We start from the raw sequence: 18,533 nt of genomic DNA on the forward strand, positions 1-18,533 counted from the left end.
ACACCTCAAAAGTAATTCATTGGCTCTGGGATGTCCTGAGATGATGTAAAGTGCTGTTTAAATATAAGTTCTTTCTTTCTATCTAGTTTTCTTTTAAAAGAAATGCACAGTTGAAGTTCACATTTTTAGGTTATTGGAGTGACATCACTTTTAAGAGACAGATGAAAAAGGAAATGTAGATAGTGCCAAACCTGCCTGTTTTGTACCACTTGAATTAGAAATAGCACATACTGAAGTTTGGTCCCAACAGCCGTTATGGTATCTCCTTATGTGGCTCAGTGTCAAATTTTGTTTGATAATCGGTCCTGTGAAGCACCTTGGGACATTTTACTATGTTAAAGGTGCTATATAAATGCAAGTTGTTGTTATTGGTGAACAAAGGAACTTATAAGTTATTAAGACAAATCCAAGTTCAGGAATGGGAAATTGTTTAACCTTTTTGAGAGATTGCCAGTCAGGTTAACTTCAGGGAGCATAGCCAGGTGAAATATATATTCTGTAAGTCATGGTGCAGCGATTACCAAGCAACATTTTATGAATACTCTCAATGCAGAAGCAAGGCTGAAGAAAAGTATATTCTCCTGGCAAAATCAGTTTTCCACTTAGAAACTTCCTGTAAAGCGCTCTGACAATGACATTTAAACAACTATATTTCAGATTTGCTGGCTGCCATTAAATATCTAGGTTGTAGAGCCCAATTGAAGTCTCAGTGACCATTCCTTTTGCTTTTCATTTAAAAAGGAAAGAAAAACTTGCATTTATATAGTGTCTTTCACGACCTCAGGACGTCTCAAAGCACTTTACAGCCAATTAAGTACTTTTGAAGCACAGCAAACGAGACAGGCAATTTGCACACAGCAAACTCCCACAAACAGCAATGAGATAATGACCTGATCATCTGTTTTTGGGATATTGGTTGAAGGATAAATATTGGCCAGATATCTTCCCTGATCTTCTTCGAAAGGTGCCATGGGATTTTGTACATCTACCTGAGAAGATAGACGAGGTCTTGGTTTAACGTCTCATCCAAAAGACGGCACTGACAGTGCAGCACTCCCTCAGTACTGCACTGAAGTAGCTGCCTAGATTGTGTGCTCAAGTCTCTGGAGTGGCACGGTAGCACCATGACTGACAAAGCTTGAAGGACATAGCTGCCAGACTAGGCCTGCGGCAGCTGGTAAGTGAATCAACACAACAGAAAAACTTACTTGACCTCGTCCTCACCAATCCACCTGTCGCAGACGCATCGGTCCATGTCAGTATTGGTAGGAGTGACCACCGCACAGTCCTTGTGGAGACGAAGTCCTGTCATCACACTGAGGACACCATCCAACCACCGTGCTAAATGGGATAGATTCAGAACAGATCTAGCAGCTCAAAACTGGGCATCCATGAGGCGCTGTGGGCCATCAGCAGCAGAATTGTATTCCAGCACAATCTGTAACCTCATGGCCCAGCATATTCCCCACTCTACCATTACCAACAAGCCAGGGGATCAACCCTGGTTCAGTGAGGAGTGTAGAAGCCAGGCGTACCTAAAAATGAGGTGCCAACCTGGTGAAGCTACAACACAGGACTACATGAATGCTAAACAGTGGAAGCAACATGCTATAGAGCTTAGCGATTCCACAACCAATGGATCAGATCAAAGCTCTGCAGTCCTGCCACATCCAGTCATGAATGGTGGTGGACAATTAAACAGCCAATGGGAGGGGGAGGCTCCATGAACATCCCCATCCTCAATGATGGCAGAGTCCAACACGTGAGTGCAAAAAGACAAGGCTGAAGCGTTTGCAACCATCTTCAGCCAGAAGTGCCAAGTGGATGATCCATCTCAGCCTCCTCCCGATATCCCCACCATCACAGAAGCCAGGCTGCAGCCAATTCGATTCATTCCACGTGATATCAAGAAACGGCTGAGTGCACTGGATACAGCAAAGGCTATGGGCCCCGACAACATCCCAGCTGTAGTGCTGAAGACTTGTGCTCCAGAACTAGCAGTGCTTCTAGCCAAGCTGTTCCAGTACAGCTACAACACTGGCATCTACCAGACAATGTGGAAAATTGCCCAGGTATGTCCTGTCCACAAAAAGCAGGACAAATCCAATCCAGTCAATTACCGCCCCATCAGTCCACTCCCAATCATCAGCAAAGTGATGGAAGGTGTCATCGACAGTGCTATCAAGCGGCAACTTACTCACCAATAACCTGCTCACCGATGCTCATTTTGGGTTCCGCCAGGACCACTCAGCTCCAGACCTCATTACAGCCTTGGTCCAAACATGGACAAAAGAGCTGAATTTCAGAAGTGAGGTGAGAGTGACTGCCCTTGGCATCAAGGCAGCATTTGGCTGAGTGTGGTACCAAGGAGCCCTAGTAAATTTGAAGTCAATGGGAATCAGGGGGAAAAGTCTCCAGTGGCTGGAGTCATACCTAGCACAAAGGAAGATGGTAGTGGTTGTTGGAAGCCAATCATCTCAGCCCCAGGACATTGCTGCAGGAGTTCCTCAGGGCAGTGTCCTAGGCCCAACCATCTTCAACTGCTTCATCAATGACCTTCCCTCCATCATAAGGTCAGAAATGGGGATGTCCGCTGATGATTGCACAGTGTTCAGTTCCATTCGCAACCCCTCAGATAATGAAGCAGTCTGTACCTGCATTCAGCAAGACCTGGACAACATCCAGGCTTGGGTTCATAAGTGGCAAGTAACATTCGCGCCAAACAAATGCCAGGCAATTTCCAACAAGAGAGAGTCTAACCACTTCCCCTTGACATTCAACAGCATTACCATCACCGAATCCCCCACCATCAATATCCTGGGGGTCACCATTGACCAGAAACTTAACTGGACCAGCCACATAAATACTGTGGCTACAAGAGCGGGTCAGAGGCTGGGTATTCTGTGGTGAGTGACTCACCTCCTTACTCCCCAAGCCTTTCCACCATCTACAAGGCACAAGTCAGGAGTGTGATGGAATACTCTCCGCTTGCCTGGATGAGTGCAGCTCCAACAACACTCAAGAAGCTCGACACCATCCAGGACAAAGTAGCCCGCTTGATTGGCACCCCATCCACCACCCTAAACATTCACTCCCTTCACCACCGGCGCACCGTGGCTGCAGTGTGTACCATCCACGGGATGCACTGCAGCAACTCACCAATTCTTCAACAGCACCTCTCAAGCCCACGACCTCCACCATCTAGAAGGTCAAGGGCAGCAGGCTCATGGGAACAGCACCACCTGCAGGTTCCCCTCCAAGTCACACACCATCCCGACTTGGAAATATATCGCCGTTCCTTTATCGTCGCTGAGTCAAAATCCTGGAACTCCCTTCCTAACAGCACTGTGGGAGAACCTTCACCACACAGTTCAAGAAGGCGGCTCACCACCACCTTCTCAAGGGCAATTAGGGATGGGCAACAAATGCCGGCCTTGCCAGCGACACCCACATCGCATGAACGAATTTTTAAAAAAACCCACAACCTTCTGACTCAGAGGCAAGAATGCTACCACTGAGCCACAGTTGACACCTAAAGGAAAGAACCAGCTCAGATTTGTGAACTGTAGTAATTAAAACTCATCTTTTAGGGATTATAAAGTAGCAGAAACAACAGTTGCTTTTTAATGGTCTCAGCATAAAGAGCTTGCCAATTGCCTTAATAAAACAACATATGGGGATGGAAAGAAAGATGGTGTTGAATTAAACGTTGTACTTGGAAATAAACATAAATTCCTATGCTACAGTTTCTACCGCAGCTTTGGTAATAATTACATCCAACTAATCATTCTCTTATGGCCGGAGATATCAACATCTTTATTTTGAATAGGTATCAATGGCATTTTGCCAACTGCCTCAGCCAATATGGACTTTCTTCACACGCAGGGGGAAAAAACTGATAAATTTATAATCTCAATCTTTGCAGCATACTTGTCTCCCTGGTCCTCATGGTATTGGGACAACGTCACTTTTGCAGAGAGACACTTCTCTGGGATTCAACTCCCTTTTGAGTTTAATATTTGCACATTCCTGTTCTTTAAGAGTCACATTGTTCAAGGATTGATCCTCACTCTTGTGTTTTTGATTAAAAGGATGTTCATATTTAATTCTAGACAGATATGCATTATGCCTATGGGTGGAAGCTCATGAAAGTGCATCAGAGGGCATTACACAACAACACAGTTGAAATGACAAATATTCAAAAATATTATAAGGAAAACATATTTACATACAGAGAATAAGAAAATAATACATTTTAATTATCTTTTATAATTTTTTTTTTATTCGTTCATGGGATGTGGGCGTCGCTGGCGAGGCCGGCATTTATTGCCCATCCCCAATTGCCCTGGAGAAGGTGGTGGTGAGCCGCCTTCTTGAGCCGCTGCAGTCCATGTTTTTTAAAAATCTATTCTTCAGCTGCCCCAAAGGCCTGCACCAGCGATTTTCCTCTCTCCCTCGAGGTGGGTTGCCAACACAGGTGGGAATCCTACAGGGAGCCGGCCAGAATTATTGAAATGAGCCTGAACCTGGAAAACTTGGCAGGGTCAGGATCAGCGGCAGGACAAAAAGGCAGGTGTGGAGCCGACTTTACGCTGGGTTTTTGCCAAAGCAGAAAATCCTGTTTTAAGTGTACTAAGAGAAGTGGCGACATGGTGAACATCACCTCTTTGAGAAATGTAAGTTGATCATAGGAAGGTACCACTGTATTTCCGAGAGATTACTACCATGAGGATATTTTTCTGCCATTTGACTCATCTGCAAACCAACTTAAGTAAACACATAAAGTGGCATAAGCAGAATTCCTAGTTTCACGTGTTTTATTATGTTTGAAGAGCATTTACAATTCTTAAAGTCAATGAATCTAAAAACATAAAAATAGAACTTCTTTCAGCTTACAAAAGAAATATATTAGGCAACTTCTGATGTGTGCATTAAAGCCTGGAAATATGTACAAATATGAATATGGCAATAATATAAGTACCGTCAGACTTGTTGGTAGCATAATGATTCCCTAAAGTAGTTTGAAAAATTCATTTATTCAAGGCTGGCTGCTGTTCTTTTGTTCATAGAAACACCTGATTTACACCACTGCGTCAGTTGTATGGTTACTGATTTGTAACCAATTTTGCACTAAAAGGATATTCCTTAAACAGTTAGAGATGCAATCCAGTTTGTGCAATTGATTTCACTGTCTTCTGTAAAAAGTACAAAACAAGTTTGTAACAGATACAATAGTTTTGCTTGTTCAGTGAATTGCCTACAAATATACTAAAAATGAAATTATATTTTTACACCGCAACAATAAATATCATACATTAAAGCCCTTTGGACAGTATATTATAGGAGTGTAGAATGAAGCCACAAGCTTGTTCATACTTTTGTGTTTTGAATCATGACAATTCTTAATTGCATTTAATGGCTTCTGAATTGTTTCAGCTGCCTCAATTTGTCCATCAGTAAAAGAATTCAGTGGAATCATCCTTATAGTATGTAACATGTCATGAACTGTTAGCTCTGAATGTGCCTGGTGGTCATATCTCTGCAGATCCAAGCCTGCATTTTAGATTTCATCATTTTCTTTTTCAGTTGAAATGAAGTCTTCACGTTTTATCCAGATGATTTCTGCTGCATTGTTTTCTACTATACAGTTAGCTCCTGCTGCAGCTTTTTGCTTCATTGCAAATGCCATTTTCGATGGTGATTTTTCCGGTGTTCTACACACTGATACTTTCCGATTCGCACAAAGCCCATCTTTTGCGAAGCTCATTGCTTTTAGCTGCTCTTGTAAATCTTTTGACAGTGATGAACTTTTCACTGACTGGCAGTAATCATCATCATCACTTAGAATATCAGTCTCCTTGACATCTTCATGCTCTTCATACTTACCAAGATCAAACTGTTCCTCCACCCAACGATCAGTGTCATTGCAGGTCGCTGGTGACTGCGACGACTCATTATTTTGGCTATGTCCAAACAGATCATCTGCATCAATAGTGAATCTGTTCCTGGATAGTCTCTTTTTGCCTAGGCTTCTGCAGGGAACTGAAACTTAGGGAGGGACAAAGATACTCAGAATTAGATACTACAACACCTTACTAGGAACAGAGTCAAAAAGTGCTAATAATCTGATAGCCAAGCCATATCAACATGATAGTCATCACTATAATCATATAAACCTAGAATTACTGTTGACAGTATTACTGAATGATCACTTAATACATTCGCACAACATTCCATTGTCTGTTATTCTAGCAGCAATGTTAGCCTGTTTAAAATAAATGGATTAATAACTGCGTTAAAATAGCAACCAGGGAAACATTACTTTAAGCAGTCATTCACTGATATCTCCAACAGTCATTTCTAGACCATAGTTTTTACAAGTGTTAAATATTATGACAATACTATTTCTCAATATACTTCAAAGAAAACAATGTGCTGTAATTACTGAAGGAAGGAGAAAGGACGGTAGTACACGGCAGTGAAAGTAAGCCATACTAGAACGACACACACCTGGAATTCTGCCGGCGGGGGGTGGGGGGAGGTTCCGATCTTCCCCTGTAACTTTGGCAGAAGATCGTCGTAAACCCCGCGGAAAGATGACATAAACAGCCACTTACACCATTTCTCCTGGGTTACGTCAAAAGATCGGGGAGCCGCCCCCAGAAATTCTATTCCACAATATTTATCCCACAAATACCATTTATTTTACCTACTGCTTTGAAGAATTACATCACTTGTGTGTGATCATAAATAGTTATTAGAAATACAGCATACCAGTAGATACCTGATTAGGGATGTGTTAAAAACTAAGCAGCACTGATAACCAACAAGAATGAAGTTCTTGAGAAATCAGAACACTTGAGATAGTGTACTTTTTTTTTAAAGCACACTCCCTGTCATCTAATAAAGACGGTTACTTATAGATTCATAATTGTCTGGTTTATCACAAGATTATTTGCCATTTGACTTTTCCCATATGGGTTCATATTTCTAATCTCCCCAGCTGTTACGTTTTATCATCCAAGTTCTCATCTTGTACTTTTGCTGCAATCTTTGAACCAATTCATATACACCTTTCAGTTTTGACATCTACTTCCGCTGTCAAGTTCTGCAATTTGGGTTTTTAATCTTGATAATGAGATTTTTTTTTGATATAGGGGTAGGAATGTCACAATATGAAATTACTGAGAAAGATAAACTGGGACCAAAAAATCTTGAGTGTGTGATATTGGTTTCATAGCTAAAAGGGATAAAGAAAAATTGGAAAGTATTTTCACAAATATGGAATTACACACCAGCACAAGACAGGAACATTTTGTAACATGATGTACTGTGAACAGTGTTTGACACAGCTTGGAACCCCTATGATTCTTACCAGCTCGATTCACGACTGGCCTTGCTCCTTTCAGTGCACACAGCCTCTTTCCTCCAAAAGGCATGTATTGCTGGGACTGTGGCAAACTTTCAGTTTTTAGAAGTTGCCTTCGCTGTTTATCGCGTAGAATAGACTGAACGGCCTTGATAAAATCCCGTTTGCTCTCTGGAGTACTGAAAATTTCCAGAAAGGTGTAAGTTATCGGACGACAATTAAAAAAAAATTAAAGCCTATACACGTGGCAAGCAAATCAGGTAACAGTGACAATAGACTACCTGCTACAGAAGTGAAAGGTTGTCTCTGGTCTTCCTTCTGACTCGGATTTTGTGTGAACAATTTCAAAGACACAGTCAGTCTCTGCATCTACAAACAAAAGCACATTAAAGGCACTGGATTATGAATTGTGACTACTAAAGGTTTGGTTTCATACAATTACGGGGCAGCCTAGTACAAGAACAAAGCATCTTTAAACAGTAATGTTAATGGGATTCACTCATCTCAAATCTTGCTTACACAAATTAGCAATAATTCCTAAGCTAGCTGCTGTGTCTGTGCAATTTTAGCATCCAGCAGCAAGCTGAATTTCTAAAACAGTTCAAGTTCTTGTATTCTAAACACATTTGTTCACAAAAATCAATGACATGCTCTCAAACCACTGAAAAGAGAAGAGGACAGGTTATTTACTTCAATTCAAGTTCAGCCCCCACATTCAATAGAATATTGCTCATCATCCAACTGTGGGGGGGGGGGGGGGGGGGAGGGGGAGGGGGTGTGGATAAGTTGTTCTAGCCTTTAGGAGGTCAAGTTGACCTTCCCCCACCTCACAATATAAATACAGCCTTACTCTGAGGCTTGTCTTCAGCTTCTTCCCTGGAGGAAACAGCACGACAATGACAGCAATTTGCATTTATATAGAGCCTTTAATGTAGTATATCTCCCGAGATCTTTTTTTTTATTCATTCATGGGATGTTGGCATCGCTGGCAAGGCCAGCATTTATTGCCCATGTTTCACAGAGGAGAAATGCAGAGTAGTAACAGTGCTAGGAGAGATGGCCAAATCTATGGGTCAAAGAGACAGGTTTTGAGGAGACTTTTAAAGGAGAGAAGTAGCAAGACGAGCAGTTTAGGGAGGAACTCCAAAAGGTAGGGCCATAACAGCTGAAATAATTTGCCATGGATGGTGGAGCAGAGGGAGGGGGCATGCACAGACAGCCAGAGTTGGAGGCCTGAAGGAGAGGCTGGGATATGGGTCTGGAGGAGGCTGCAGGGCTAGGGTTGGTTGAGGGATTTGAAAATAAAGACAAAGATTTTGATGGATTGGAGGACAAGGAGCCAATGACCTAATCACAAAAGAAACACACAGGTCAAGTTCCACGTATTTCTTCCCCCATCCCACCCACCCCCCCCCACGGAAAATGATAGTGAATTGAGAAGTATTTGATGAAGTATTGGTTGCAGATGGGTATGATTTTTATGAATTGAAACATCATGTTTATGAGTAGCCTTTTTCACCTGCTTCTTTCATTTATTAACTTTCATGTCTGTGGACGTTGCTGATAACTCTTGATGCAGATTGCATTTATACAGGATTTCAATATTAGGAAGTGGTATTAGAAAGAGCAGCAACAGCAATGGGGAAACAGTGAAGATGGGTTTGGTGAGAGGAAATTTATGGATGTGAGAGAATGTTAAAGTTTAGTCTAGTTAGGATTGTTTATTCCTACATTGCCAGAAATAATATTTATCTCAAATTATTTGGGTGTTGAACCAATCTGGGTTTATGCCACTAAACTGCAAAAACAGTAATCCTTACAGTACACTGCCACCAGGGGGCAGGCTTGGAATTTTTTTTCAAAAAGGTGTGCAATTTAACATCTGTCTCTGAAACGACTCTGTTTTAATAGCTAAAATTATTGCTGCGCAGCTGAAAACCATCACAATTTCTAGAGGCTGATGGTTTGATCCCCTCCCCATAGATCATTGGCTCACACAAATCAAATAACTGGACTTCAGGATCAGATCAATTATTGGTTTACACCATAAGACAGCAGGAACTTCAGTCACAGAAGCACTAAGACAGCCAAAAAAAAATACCCTGTACATGTCAGCCAAGCAAATCTAAGTTTACGCATAAGTATAACTTGGGCCGGGCAGCAAAACCTGTCGCTCATAACTGCTATACCATGCTTTTAGTACCAACAGCTCTAGATTCTATAAAAACATGTACAATATCATATAAAAATATACAGTACTGAAATATTATTGAAGCAATTCTGTGTCTGCAAGAGACCTTTCAGTAGGAAGTATTCTATCCCTAATCTATATAACTTCAAAAAATGCCCATAAATATATTGCACTCTCTCGGAAATCAATTATAAGAAGTTATCTTCTACTGTCCTTGGCTAATGTAATGATTCAATAATGTTGCAATCTATTGCTAATGTTGTAAGATAAAATATTTGGAAAGTATAGTAGTGTTTGGAGCTTGGATAGTTGAAATTCCTGTCTCAGCCTTTCTCCTGTTCATGTTATTTGCAACATTGTTTGATATATTTGTTACCGATATGATTGACTATATAGTGCAAAATTTCACTGGTGTCACTGCTTGAAGACACAAACCACCAAGGGTAAACCATGTTTCTCTTGGGTACAGATATTGTATCAACATCTATTTCCCTGCTGTTGAAGTTGTCAGCTAACTTGTTCCTTTGCATTATTTCACATCCCAAATCAGTCTCTGAGTAACATACAGCAAAAGGGTCACTATGTAAGCTTTACAATAATTCCACATGAAAACCAATTACAAAACTACATGACGCATTGTTGAACTCCATAAATATTTAAAATCAAGAAGAGGAATAATAAAAAGAAAACCCTGGCCAACATCCTCACTGGGAAGAATAATGACGAGTAGTAAATCGAAGGAACAGGTTTTATTATCAAACCAAGCAAATTATATTTTACAGCTGTATTCCATCAGGCCAATGATGAACATTCTCTCCTTCTCCTCTGCCCCAATAATTTTAAATTCAGATTGGGTATAGCATAGTTAACTGCCCTGTGGATTGTGGAAAAAGTAGTTCTGATTGTTTCATCATCAGATGGAATTCATACAAAATCATATGAAACATACATTTGACAAGGTGAGTATCTGGACACCCAAGTCGGGATTTTCTGATCAGTGTTATTTTAATACTGGCTTTTATCCATTTAAAATAAATGATGATAATTCTAATTGGAAAATCTAGGTCTCAATGGATAGTTAGAAAATTGCATGCTAAATATTATACATTTCACTACAAGGGGATACAGAGATCATTCAAACATGTTAATATTTATGTGACACTGCTCATGTAAACTTTTAAAGGCATAAATGCAAATATTCAAGTGAAAAGTTTAAAAAAGTAGTCGCATCATAAATATGAGAATATGTGCACACGTCCAAGTCCATGTTATATTCCTTCATCTGGGAAAATGTATATACCTTTGATTCTCTACGCAAACACAGTGAGAAGTGAAGCCTAATGAACTACAGCATGCTTATGTTACAAGATATAACATGCATGTGACAAATGTAAATATTTTTGTCTTAAGCTTTCTCATGATATTGGCTTCTTCAATTCTGTCCTGATACATAAGAGGTTAAAAACCAGCTTCACTCACAGAAATCATGTTTCACCTTAACTTGATACAATGTTGCAACTATTGTTCAGTTGGCCTCTGAGCAATATGTTGAGGGAAGAGCCAAACCATAAATACAAATGTGCTGCACCATTACCTCTAGAGTCCCCCAAGGAACTATCCTTGGCCCCCTCCTATTTCTCATCTACATGCTGCCCCTCAGCAACATCATTTGAATACACGTCAGATTCCACACTTACGTTGATGACACTCCAGCCCTATCTCACCACCACCTCTCTCGACCCCTCCACTGTCTCTGCTTGTCCCACATCCCATACTGGATGCATGGATGAGAACAAAAACTGCAGGGAGGATGGGCAAATTGACCACGGCACCATGAAAAGGAAGGGGGGTAGCCCCAATAATAATGGATGAGATATAGTCAGTAGTGAGAAAGGATCTTAGCTCAGAAAATCAGGATGTAGAATCAGTATGGGTGGAGCAAGAAATAACAAGGGCAGAAAACACTGATGGGAGTAATTTATAGGCCCCCTAATAGTAGTTATAGTGTTGGATAGAGTATAAATCAGGAAATTGGAGGAGCATGTAACAAGGTTAATGCAATAATTGTGGGGGACTTTAATCTTCATATAGACTGGGCAAATCAAATTGGCAAAAGTAGTTTGGAGGACGAGATCATGGAATGCATTCAAGACAATTTTCTATAACAATATGTCGAGGAACCAACTAGGGAACAGGCTATTTCAGATCTTGTCTTGTGTAATAAGACAGGGTTAATTAGTAAACTTATAGTTAAGGATCCTCTGCAGCAGAGTGATCAGATTATGAAGAATTTCATATTGAGTTTGAGAGTAATATAATTAAGTCCGAAACTAGGGTCTTAAATTCAAACAAAACCAATTAAGTAGGTATGAGGGGCGAGTTGGCTAAGGTTGATTGGGAAATTAGATTAAAAAATGACGCTAGATAAGCAATGGCAAACATTTAAAGAAATAATTCATAATTCTCAACGAATATACATTCCCTTGAGGAATAAAAACTTCACAGGAAAAGTGATCCGACTGTGGCTAACTAGAGAAGTTAAGGATAGTATTAGATTAAAAGAAGAGGCTTACAATGCTGCCAAAAAGAGTAGTAAACCTGAGAATTGGGAAGGTTTTAGAAACCAGCAAAGGATCACCAAGAAATTGATGGAGGGAGAAAATTGAATGAGAGCAAACTAGCAAGAAATATAAAATCAGATTGTAAGAGTGTTTACAAGTATGTAAAAAGGAAGAGATTAGCAAAAGTAAATGTGGGTCCCTTAGAAGCAGAGAGAGGAGAAATTATAATGGGGAATAAAGAAACGGCAGAGACATTAAACAAATGTTTTGTATCTGTTTTCACAGTAGAAGACACAAAAACATACCAGAAATAGTGGGGAACCAAGGGTCCAATGAGAGTGAGGAACTTAAAGTAATTAAAATGAGTAAAGAAAAAGTACTGGAGAAATTAATGGGGCTAAAAACCAACAAATCCCCTGGACCTGATGGCCTACATCCTAGGGCTTTAAAAGAGGTAGCTGCAGAGATAGTGGCTGCATTGGTTTTGATCTTCCAGAATTCCTTAGATTCTAGAACGGTCCCAGTGGATTGGAAGGTAGTAAATTCAAGAAAGGAGGGAGAGAGAAAACAGGGAACTATAGACCAGTTACCCTGACATCAGTAGTGGGGAAAATACAAGAATCTATTATTAAGGACGTAGTAACAGGGCGCCTAGAAAATCATAATATGATTAGGTAGAGTCAACATGGTTTTATGAAAGGGAAATCATGTTTGACAAATATATTAGAGTTTTTTGAGGGTGTAACTAGCTGGGTAGATAAGGGGGAATCAGTGGATGTAGTATATTTGGATTTTCAGAAGGCATTCGATAAGGTGCCACACAAGAGGTTGTTACACAATATTAGAGCTCATGGGATTGGGGGTAATATATTAGCACGGATAGAGGATTGGTTAATGGACAGAAAACAAAGAGTAGGAATAAACGGGTCATTTTTGGGTTGGCAGGTTGTAACTACTGGGGTGCCGCAAGGATCGGTGCTTGGACCTCAGCTATTTACAATATATATCAATGACTTAGATGAGGGGACCGAGGGTAATGTATCAAAGTTTGCTGATGATACAAAGCTAGGTGGGAAAATAAGCTGTGAGGAGGATGCAAAGAGATATAAGACAGGTTAAGTGAGTGGGCAAGAAGATGGCAGATGGAGTATAATGTGGGGAAATGTGAAAATATCCACTTTGGTAGGAAGAATAGAAAAGCAGAATATTTTTTAAAAGGTGAAAGACTAAGAAATGTTGGTAGTCAGAGGGATTTGGGTGTCCTTATACACAAATCACAGAAAGTTAACATGCAGGTACAGCAAGCAATTAGGAAGGCAAATGGTATGTTAGCCTTTATTGCAAGGGGGTTGAAGTATAAGAGTAAGGAGGTCTTGCTGCAATAATATAGGGCTCTGGTGAGACCACACCTGGAGTATTGTGTACAGTTTTGGTCTCCTTACCTAAAAAAAGGATATACTAGTCTTAGAGGAGTTGCAACGAAGGTTCATTGGATTGATTCCTGGGATGAGAGGGTTGTCCTATGAAGAGAGATTGAGTAGAATGGGCTTATATTCTCTGGAATGAGAGGTGATCTCATTGAAACATATAACATTCTGAGAGGGCTTGACAGGGTTGATGCTGAGAGGCTGTTTCCCCTGGCTGGAGAGCCTAGAACTAGGGGTCATAATCTCAAGATAAGGGGTCGGCCATTTAGGACCGTGAAGAGGAAAACTTTCTTCACTCAGAGGGCTGTGAATCTTTGGAATTTTCTATCCCCGAGGGTTGTGGATACTCAATCGTTGAGTATATTCAAGACTGGGATTGATAGATTTTTGGACAACACAGGAATCAAGGGATATGGGGATGGGGCGGGAAAGTGGAGTTGAGGTAGATCAGCCATGGTCTTATTGAATGGTGGAGCAGGCTCGAGGGGCCGTATGGCCTATTCCTGCACCTATTTCTTATGTTCATCCTTGTTTTCAAATCCCTCCATGGCATCACCCCTCCCTATCTCTGTAACCTCCTCCAGCCCTACAACTCAGATCTGTGCTCCTCAGATTCTGGCCGCTTGCGCATCCCCGATTTTAATTGCTCCACCATTGGCGGCCATACCTTCAGCTGCCTAGGCCCTAAGCTCAGGAATTCCCTCCCTAAATTTCGCCTCGCTACCTCTCACTCCTCTTTAAGACGCTACTTAAAACCTACCTCTTTGGCTAAGCTTTTGGTGATCTGTCCTAATATCTCCTTATGTGGCTCCGTATCAAATTTTGTTTGATAACGCTCCTGTGAAGTGCCTTGGGACGTTTTGCAATGTTAAAGGTGCTATATAAATGCAATGTTGTTGTATGATTTGTTCAGACATGTGTATAACTGTCATCTTTTTAAATTTAACAGACATTTGTTTAAATAACTGCTTGGCTCTAGTTACTGTTTGATTTGAAAAGCGCAAACTATTAAATATTCTCAATGAGTTTGAAATTGAGTCTTCAAAGAGAAGTTATGGGACTGGAACATCTGGAGAGAGTAAGGTAAGTCAGACACCTTCTATAATTGGTGAGGAAAGGATTAATAAAACAGCTACGTAAAAAAGTAAATTTATGTCATTGTTTTAGTACAAGAGTTGTGAACTATTTATTACTTTTTTTTTACTATACAAGGAGCCTGTAACAGCCACTATAAATGTGTTATTTTCTGTTATTATTCACTTGTTAATTTGCTGTTTAATAAACTTGATGACATTTAAATTCTAGCATGAGTTGGTATTAGTCCGCCACTTTCAAAAGCTAGATAGAACCAGAAGTAATCTTAAATCTTATTATCATGGGCGCCGTACTATATTCTTACCTCCATATCAAGGCAGGTGAAACACTAATGAGGATGTGGGGAGTGAGGACTCCCTTAAGAGAGTATCTGAGACATGAAAGCCAAAACTATCTGGAGCCAAAGAACCCAGAAATGCAACAAGGTAGTTTTAAGGAATTGCATTAATGTTTCCACTTTTTTCCTATAGTACATTTTCTTGTCTTGGATGTACACATCCAAGTCCATGTTGAATTTATTCATCTGGGAAGTTGTATCTGGGCAACACACCTCTACAAAATTATCCTGAGTGCCATCAAGAGGTGAGCTATGTAGGAATGAATCAGTTCTCGATGTTTTTCCTCCCTAGATGAAGCATTTTATTCTTATAATACAGTTGAAAACTGGTTAAACTTACCTAACTGGAGACAGCCAATCTTAAAATGACAACCACAACTGATATTTAAACATGAGTTCCCAAAGCGATGGTCTAGCACCACTGTTACAGCTTAAGCTTTACTATTGTATAGACCCATTCCATCTATTTTGTTGTGCATGTATTAACACAAAATTCTACATCCATACCTGTGGTGGTAACTGATCGAATCTGCAAGGCCTGAGTGGGAATCATATGACGAAATCTGAATGGATCCCGGTCATCTAAGACAGATACCCTCTGAGAAATGTTTCCCTACAACAGTATGGGGAAAAGATTACATTTTATGTTGCAATTTTACTAGAACTGATATTAGAAAAGCAAATGGTTATTTAAATGTTTTTTAATAACTGCTCCAAGTGACTATTTATATAATAGATGCTGAAGTAAAAGTTAGTGACTAGTTAAAATTGAGTAAATGAACAGAAACACAGACTTGCGTGAAAAAGATTCTCATAACTATAATCACAACTTATTCAGTCCAACTGTAGAATTTCTCAATTTACACACCCAATAATACCAGCTTTACATCACTGATCTTTTATTCTCTTCAGATCACAATTTATAGTAGTTTACATCATGAGATATCATTGAGCACATCTTGTACTGCTGATATACTGTATATCATGTATCAACATGAAATCAGGTTTTGTGTCGCACTTATGCAAGACATATAGTATAACCCTGCTAAACTTGCATCAATTTGGACTTTTTCTCAATGGCCAACTGGAAAATGTTTCAGAAATATTCTCTCAAATTATTAGAACCGAAAGTCAATTTAACACCCCTCCCCCTTAGTAACGTAGATCCATTACTCAAAAGATGGCTTTGGTTTTTGCTTAACAGATAAAGGAGCAGACGGTTCAATATCTTCAGAACATTAAACATCGAAAATGGGTTGACCAACACACCTTCCTTTATGGTACAAATCATTTACCTACACAACTGGAGCATGCATCAGCAGAGATCTCATAAGTATTAAAAGCCTGAGTTGTGAACCCCATCAGAATTATTTTTTGTTTATAATTGGGTGTTATGTTTGTAATGTGCATCTTTCTTCAAATAAAATAGCAACTTAAAACATCTATTATTAGCAAACTTCATATTGTGCACCAACATTATATACAGATCCTAATATAGAAGTTTGTACTATCAGAAACGCAATCCTTGCTCACGACACTATTTGCAATTTTTAAATGAACTGTTATTTTCTTTTTACAATTTCGTAGCTCAATTCACAGAAAACCTGGTTTACACAGCCAATATCTGCAGAATTTACCAGCCTTTTGTCTGGATTATTTAGCGGCTTCATGTCCAGAACTACAGGATTACTAAATCACAGGTTTAGTATCTATACCAACTATGTAACAATCATTCTTGACATCAGAAATCGCAGAGATCCTTTTCAAAGCAGTCGCTAAATGGCTCTTTCTGCACTTTGACGTTTTGTAAATGCAATTAAACAAATCTTATCCCTTGAGAGGACTTAAGCAATTTAAAATATAATTAAGAAAAACTGTCTCCATGAATCACTTGCTGAGATCATTTGACAGGCTACTTGACAGGCAATGACTGCAGAGTTGAACTACTTCACTTTAGCTTGCAGCTAATGTATCTTGCAAAAGTCATTTTTCTATTTGATAAGTTTTAATTTTTTAACAACATTTTTGTTCAGTGAAAAAATCTTAGATTCAATTGGTATTGAATATAATTCAGCTCCAGTTTTTGACCACTCATACTTTAGCAAAACACTGGAATTTTGTCTTGCCACTGTTTAACTAAAGACATGTCGAGCCCTGTTCTTCACAACCAAAATGAAAATGCTTTTATTTAAATTATTTTAATTTTTTTTAAAAGTAAAATGCTGTACCTCATGAAAAACTAAAGCATGTATTGTAATTTTAGGATAGAAAACTTACCAGTTTCCTTTTCTGCTTGAAACCATCTTTATACACAAGAACAATTGCAGTTTTGAACACTAGAAACAAAGTAAATTAAATATCACTGGAAGAAGAGATGCAACACGACAAAACTTTATAATTTAAAAAAAAATACATTCTTTGGCTGCATTTATTCTGCCACTTTTGCATCACTGCAAAGTGTAAATCAATGCAAAACTGGCAGACTAACGCAGTAAATTACTGAGCATACTAGATTCATGATGTGTGAGACCCCCTTCAGGAGGCTGTTTCACACTCATTTGAGTTCCCAAAGAATACAGTATAAATTTAGCCATATGGAAATTAGATTGAATGTCCAAAGCCCAAGCACAATAAATCTTTAAACTGCAAAGGTGTGCAACATACCAAAAGCTGCCAACTCAGGGTCTTTTTTACACTTCCCAAAGGATGCAGGAGGATTGAGCCAAGTAACTGTAGAGTGGAGAAGGAGGTCTCCCATTGAAAGGTCCACAACCTGTAAATAAAGAAGACAGCTTACATACATATATGCACACATCTTACAAAGAGGGCTGTGATTCACCATTCTGGAATGTTTTTGTAACTCATTAGTTTTCTATTGTCTTAAATTAGAAACTGCATTTAATTACACATTAGGAAAGTGGCCCAATTAAACCTGTGATTACTGTCACAGCTGCCTTGAATTTAGCTTCTTGACTGTCTTACTATGAGGTGACATTAAGCAGTACAGTTTGATATCTTCCAGTTAGTTTTCTCTAGGAACTTTTCCAAAGATGATACGCACACATTAAAATGTACTGTCATCGCATTGTTTACCCACCAGCATGTTCTCCTTATGCCTCTGTGAAGCACCTTGGGTTATTTTGTACATAAATGTGCTATAAAATTGCAAGTTGTTGTTGTTTCTGTGCAGAAGATGGAAGAGCAATTAAAAGTGGTGAGCTTAAACTGGAGGCCATGGAGACTCCAGTTGCATCAAAAGTTCAACTCTGGAGTTCTGGCATTACCAGGCCAGACCAAACATTTTTATAACGGAGTCATTTGGAAAACAGATATATCTAAGGAAGGATATACTTGCCTTGGAGGCGGTTCAAAGAAGATTCACTAGATTGATTCCTTCGATGAGAGGGTTGTCCTCTGAGGAGAGATTGAGTAGAATGGGCCTAATATTCTCGAGTTTAGAAGAATGAGAGGTGATCTCATTGAAATATATAAGATTCTGAGAGGGCGTGACAGGATAGATGCTCAGAGGCTGTTTCCCCTGGCTGAACAGTCT

At 39.6% G+C, this 18,533-nt stretch overlaps 1 protein-coding gene across 4 annotated transcripts in view; it reads right to left on the minus strand.

Moving 5' to 3' along the window:
* Nucleotides 1–4,799: 4,799 nt before the first annotated feature.
* LOC137327206 (rho guanine nucleotide exchange factor TIAM1-like) overlaps nucleotides 4,800–18,533 on the minus strand; it is a 281,965-nt gene continuing 268,231 nt past the window's right edge. For all 4 annotated transcript variants that reach the window (XM_067992769.1, XM_067992770.1, XM_067992771.1 and 1 more), the window contains 6 exons: nucleotides 17,645–17,753; nucleotides 17,258–17,316; nucleotides 15,488–15,593; nucleotides 7,651–7,738; nucleotides 7,376–7,548; nucleotides 4,800–6,048 (listed from right to left, as the gene is read on the minus strand). In XM_067992769.1, the coding sequence (XP_067848870.1) occupies nucleotides 5,561–6,048; nucleotides 7,376–7,548; nucleotides 7,651–7,738; nucleotides 15,488–15,593; nucleotides 17,258–17,316; nucleotides 17,645–17,753 (1,023 nt within the window). In that variant the 3' untranslated portion in view covers nucleotides 4,800–5,560. The remainder of the gene's footprint in view (nucleotides 6,049–7,375; nucleotides 7,549–7,650; nucleotides 7,739–15,487; nucleotides 15,594–17,257; nucleotides 17,317–17,644; nucleotides 17,754–18,533) is intronic.

The sequence above is a fragment of the Heptranchias perlo genome, chromosome 11, assembly GCF_035084215.1.
Source record: "Heptranchias perlo isolate sHepPer1 chromosome 11, sHepPer1.hap1, whole genome shotgun sequence".
NCBI lineage: Eukaryota > Metazoa > Chordata > Chondrichthyes > Hexanchiformes > Hexanchidae > Heptranchias > Heptranchias perlo.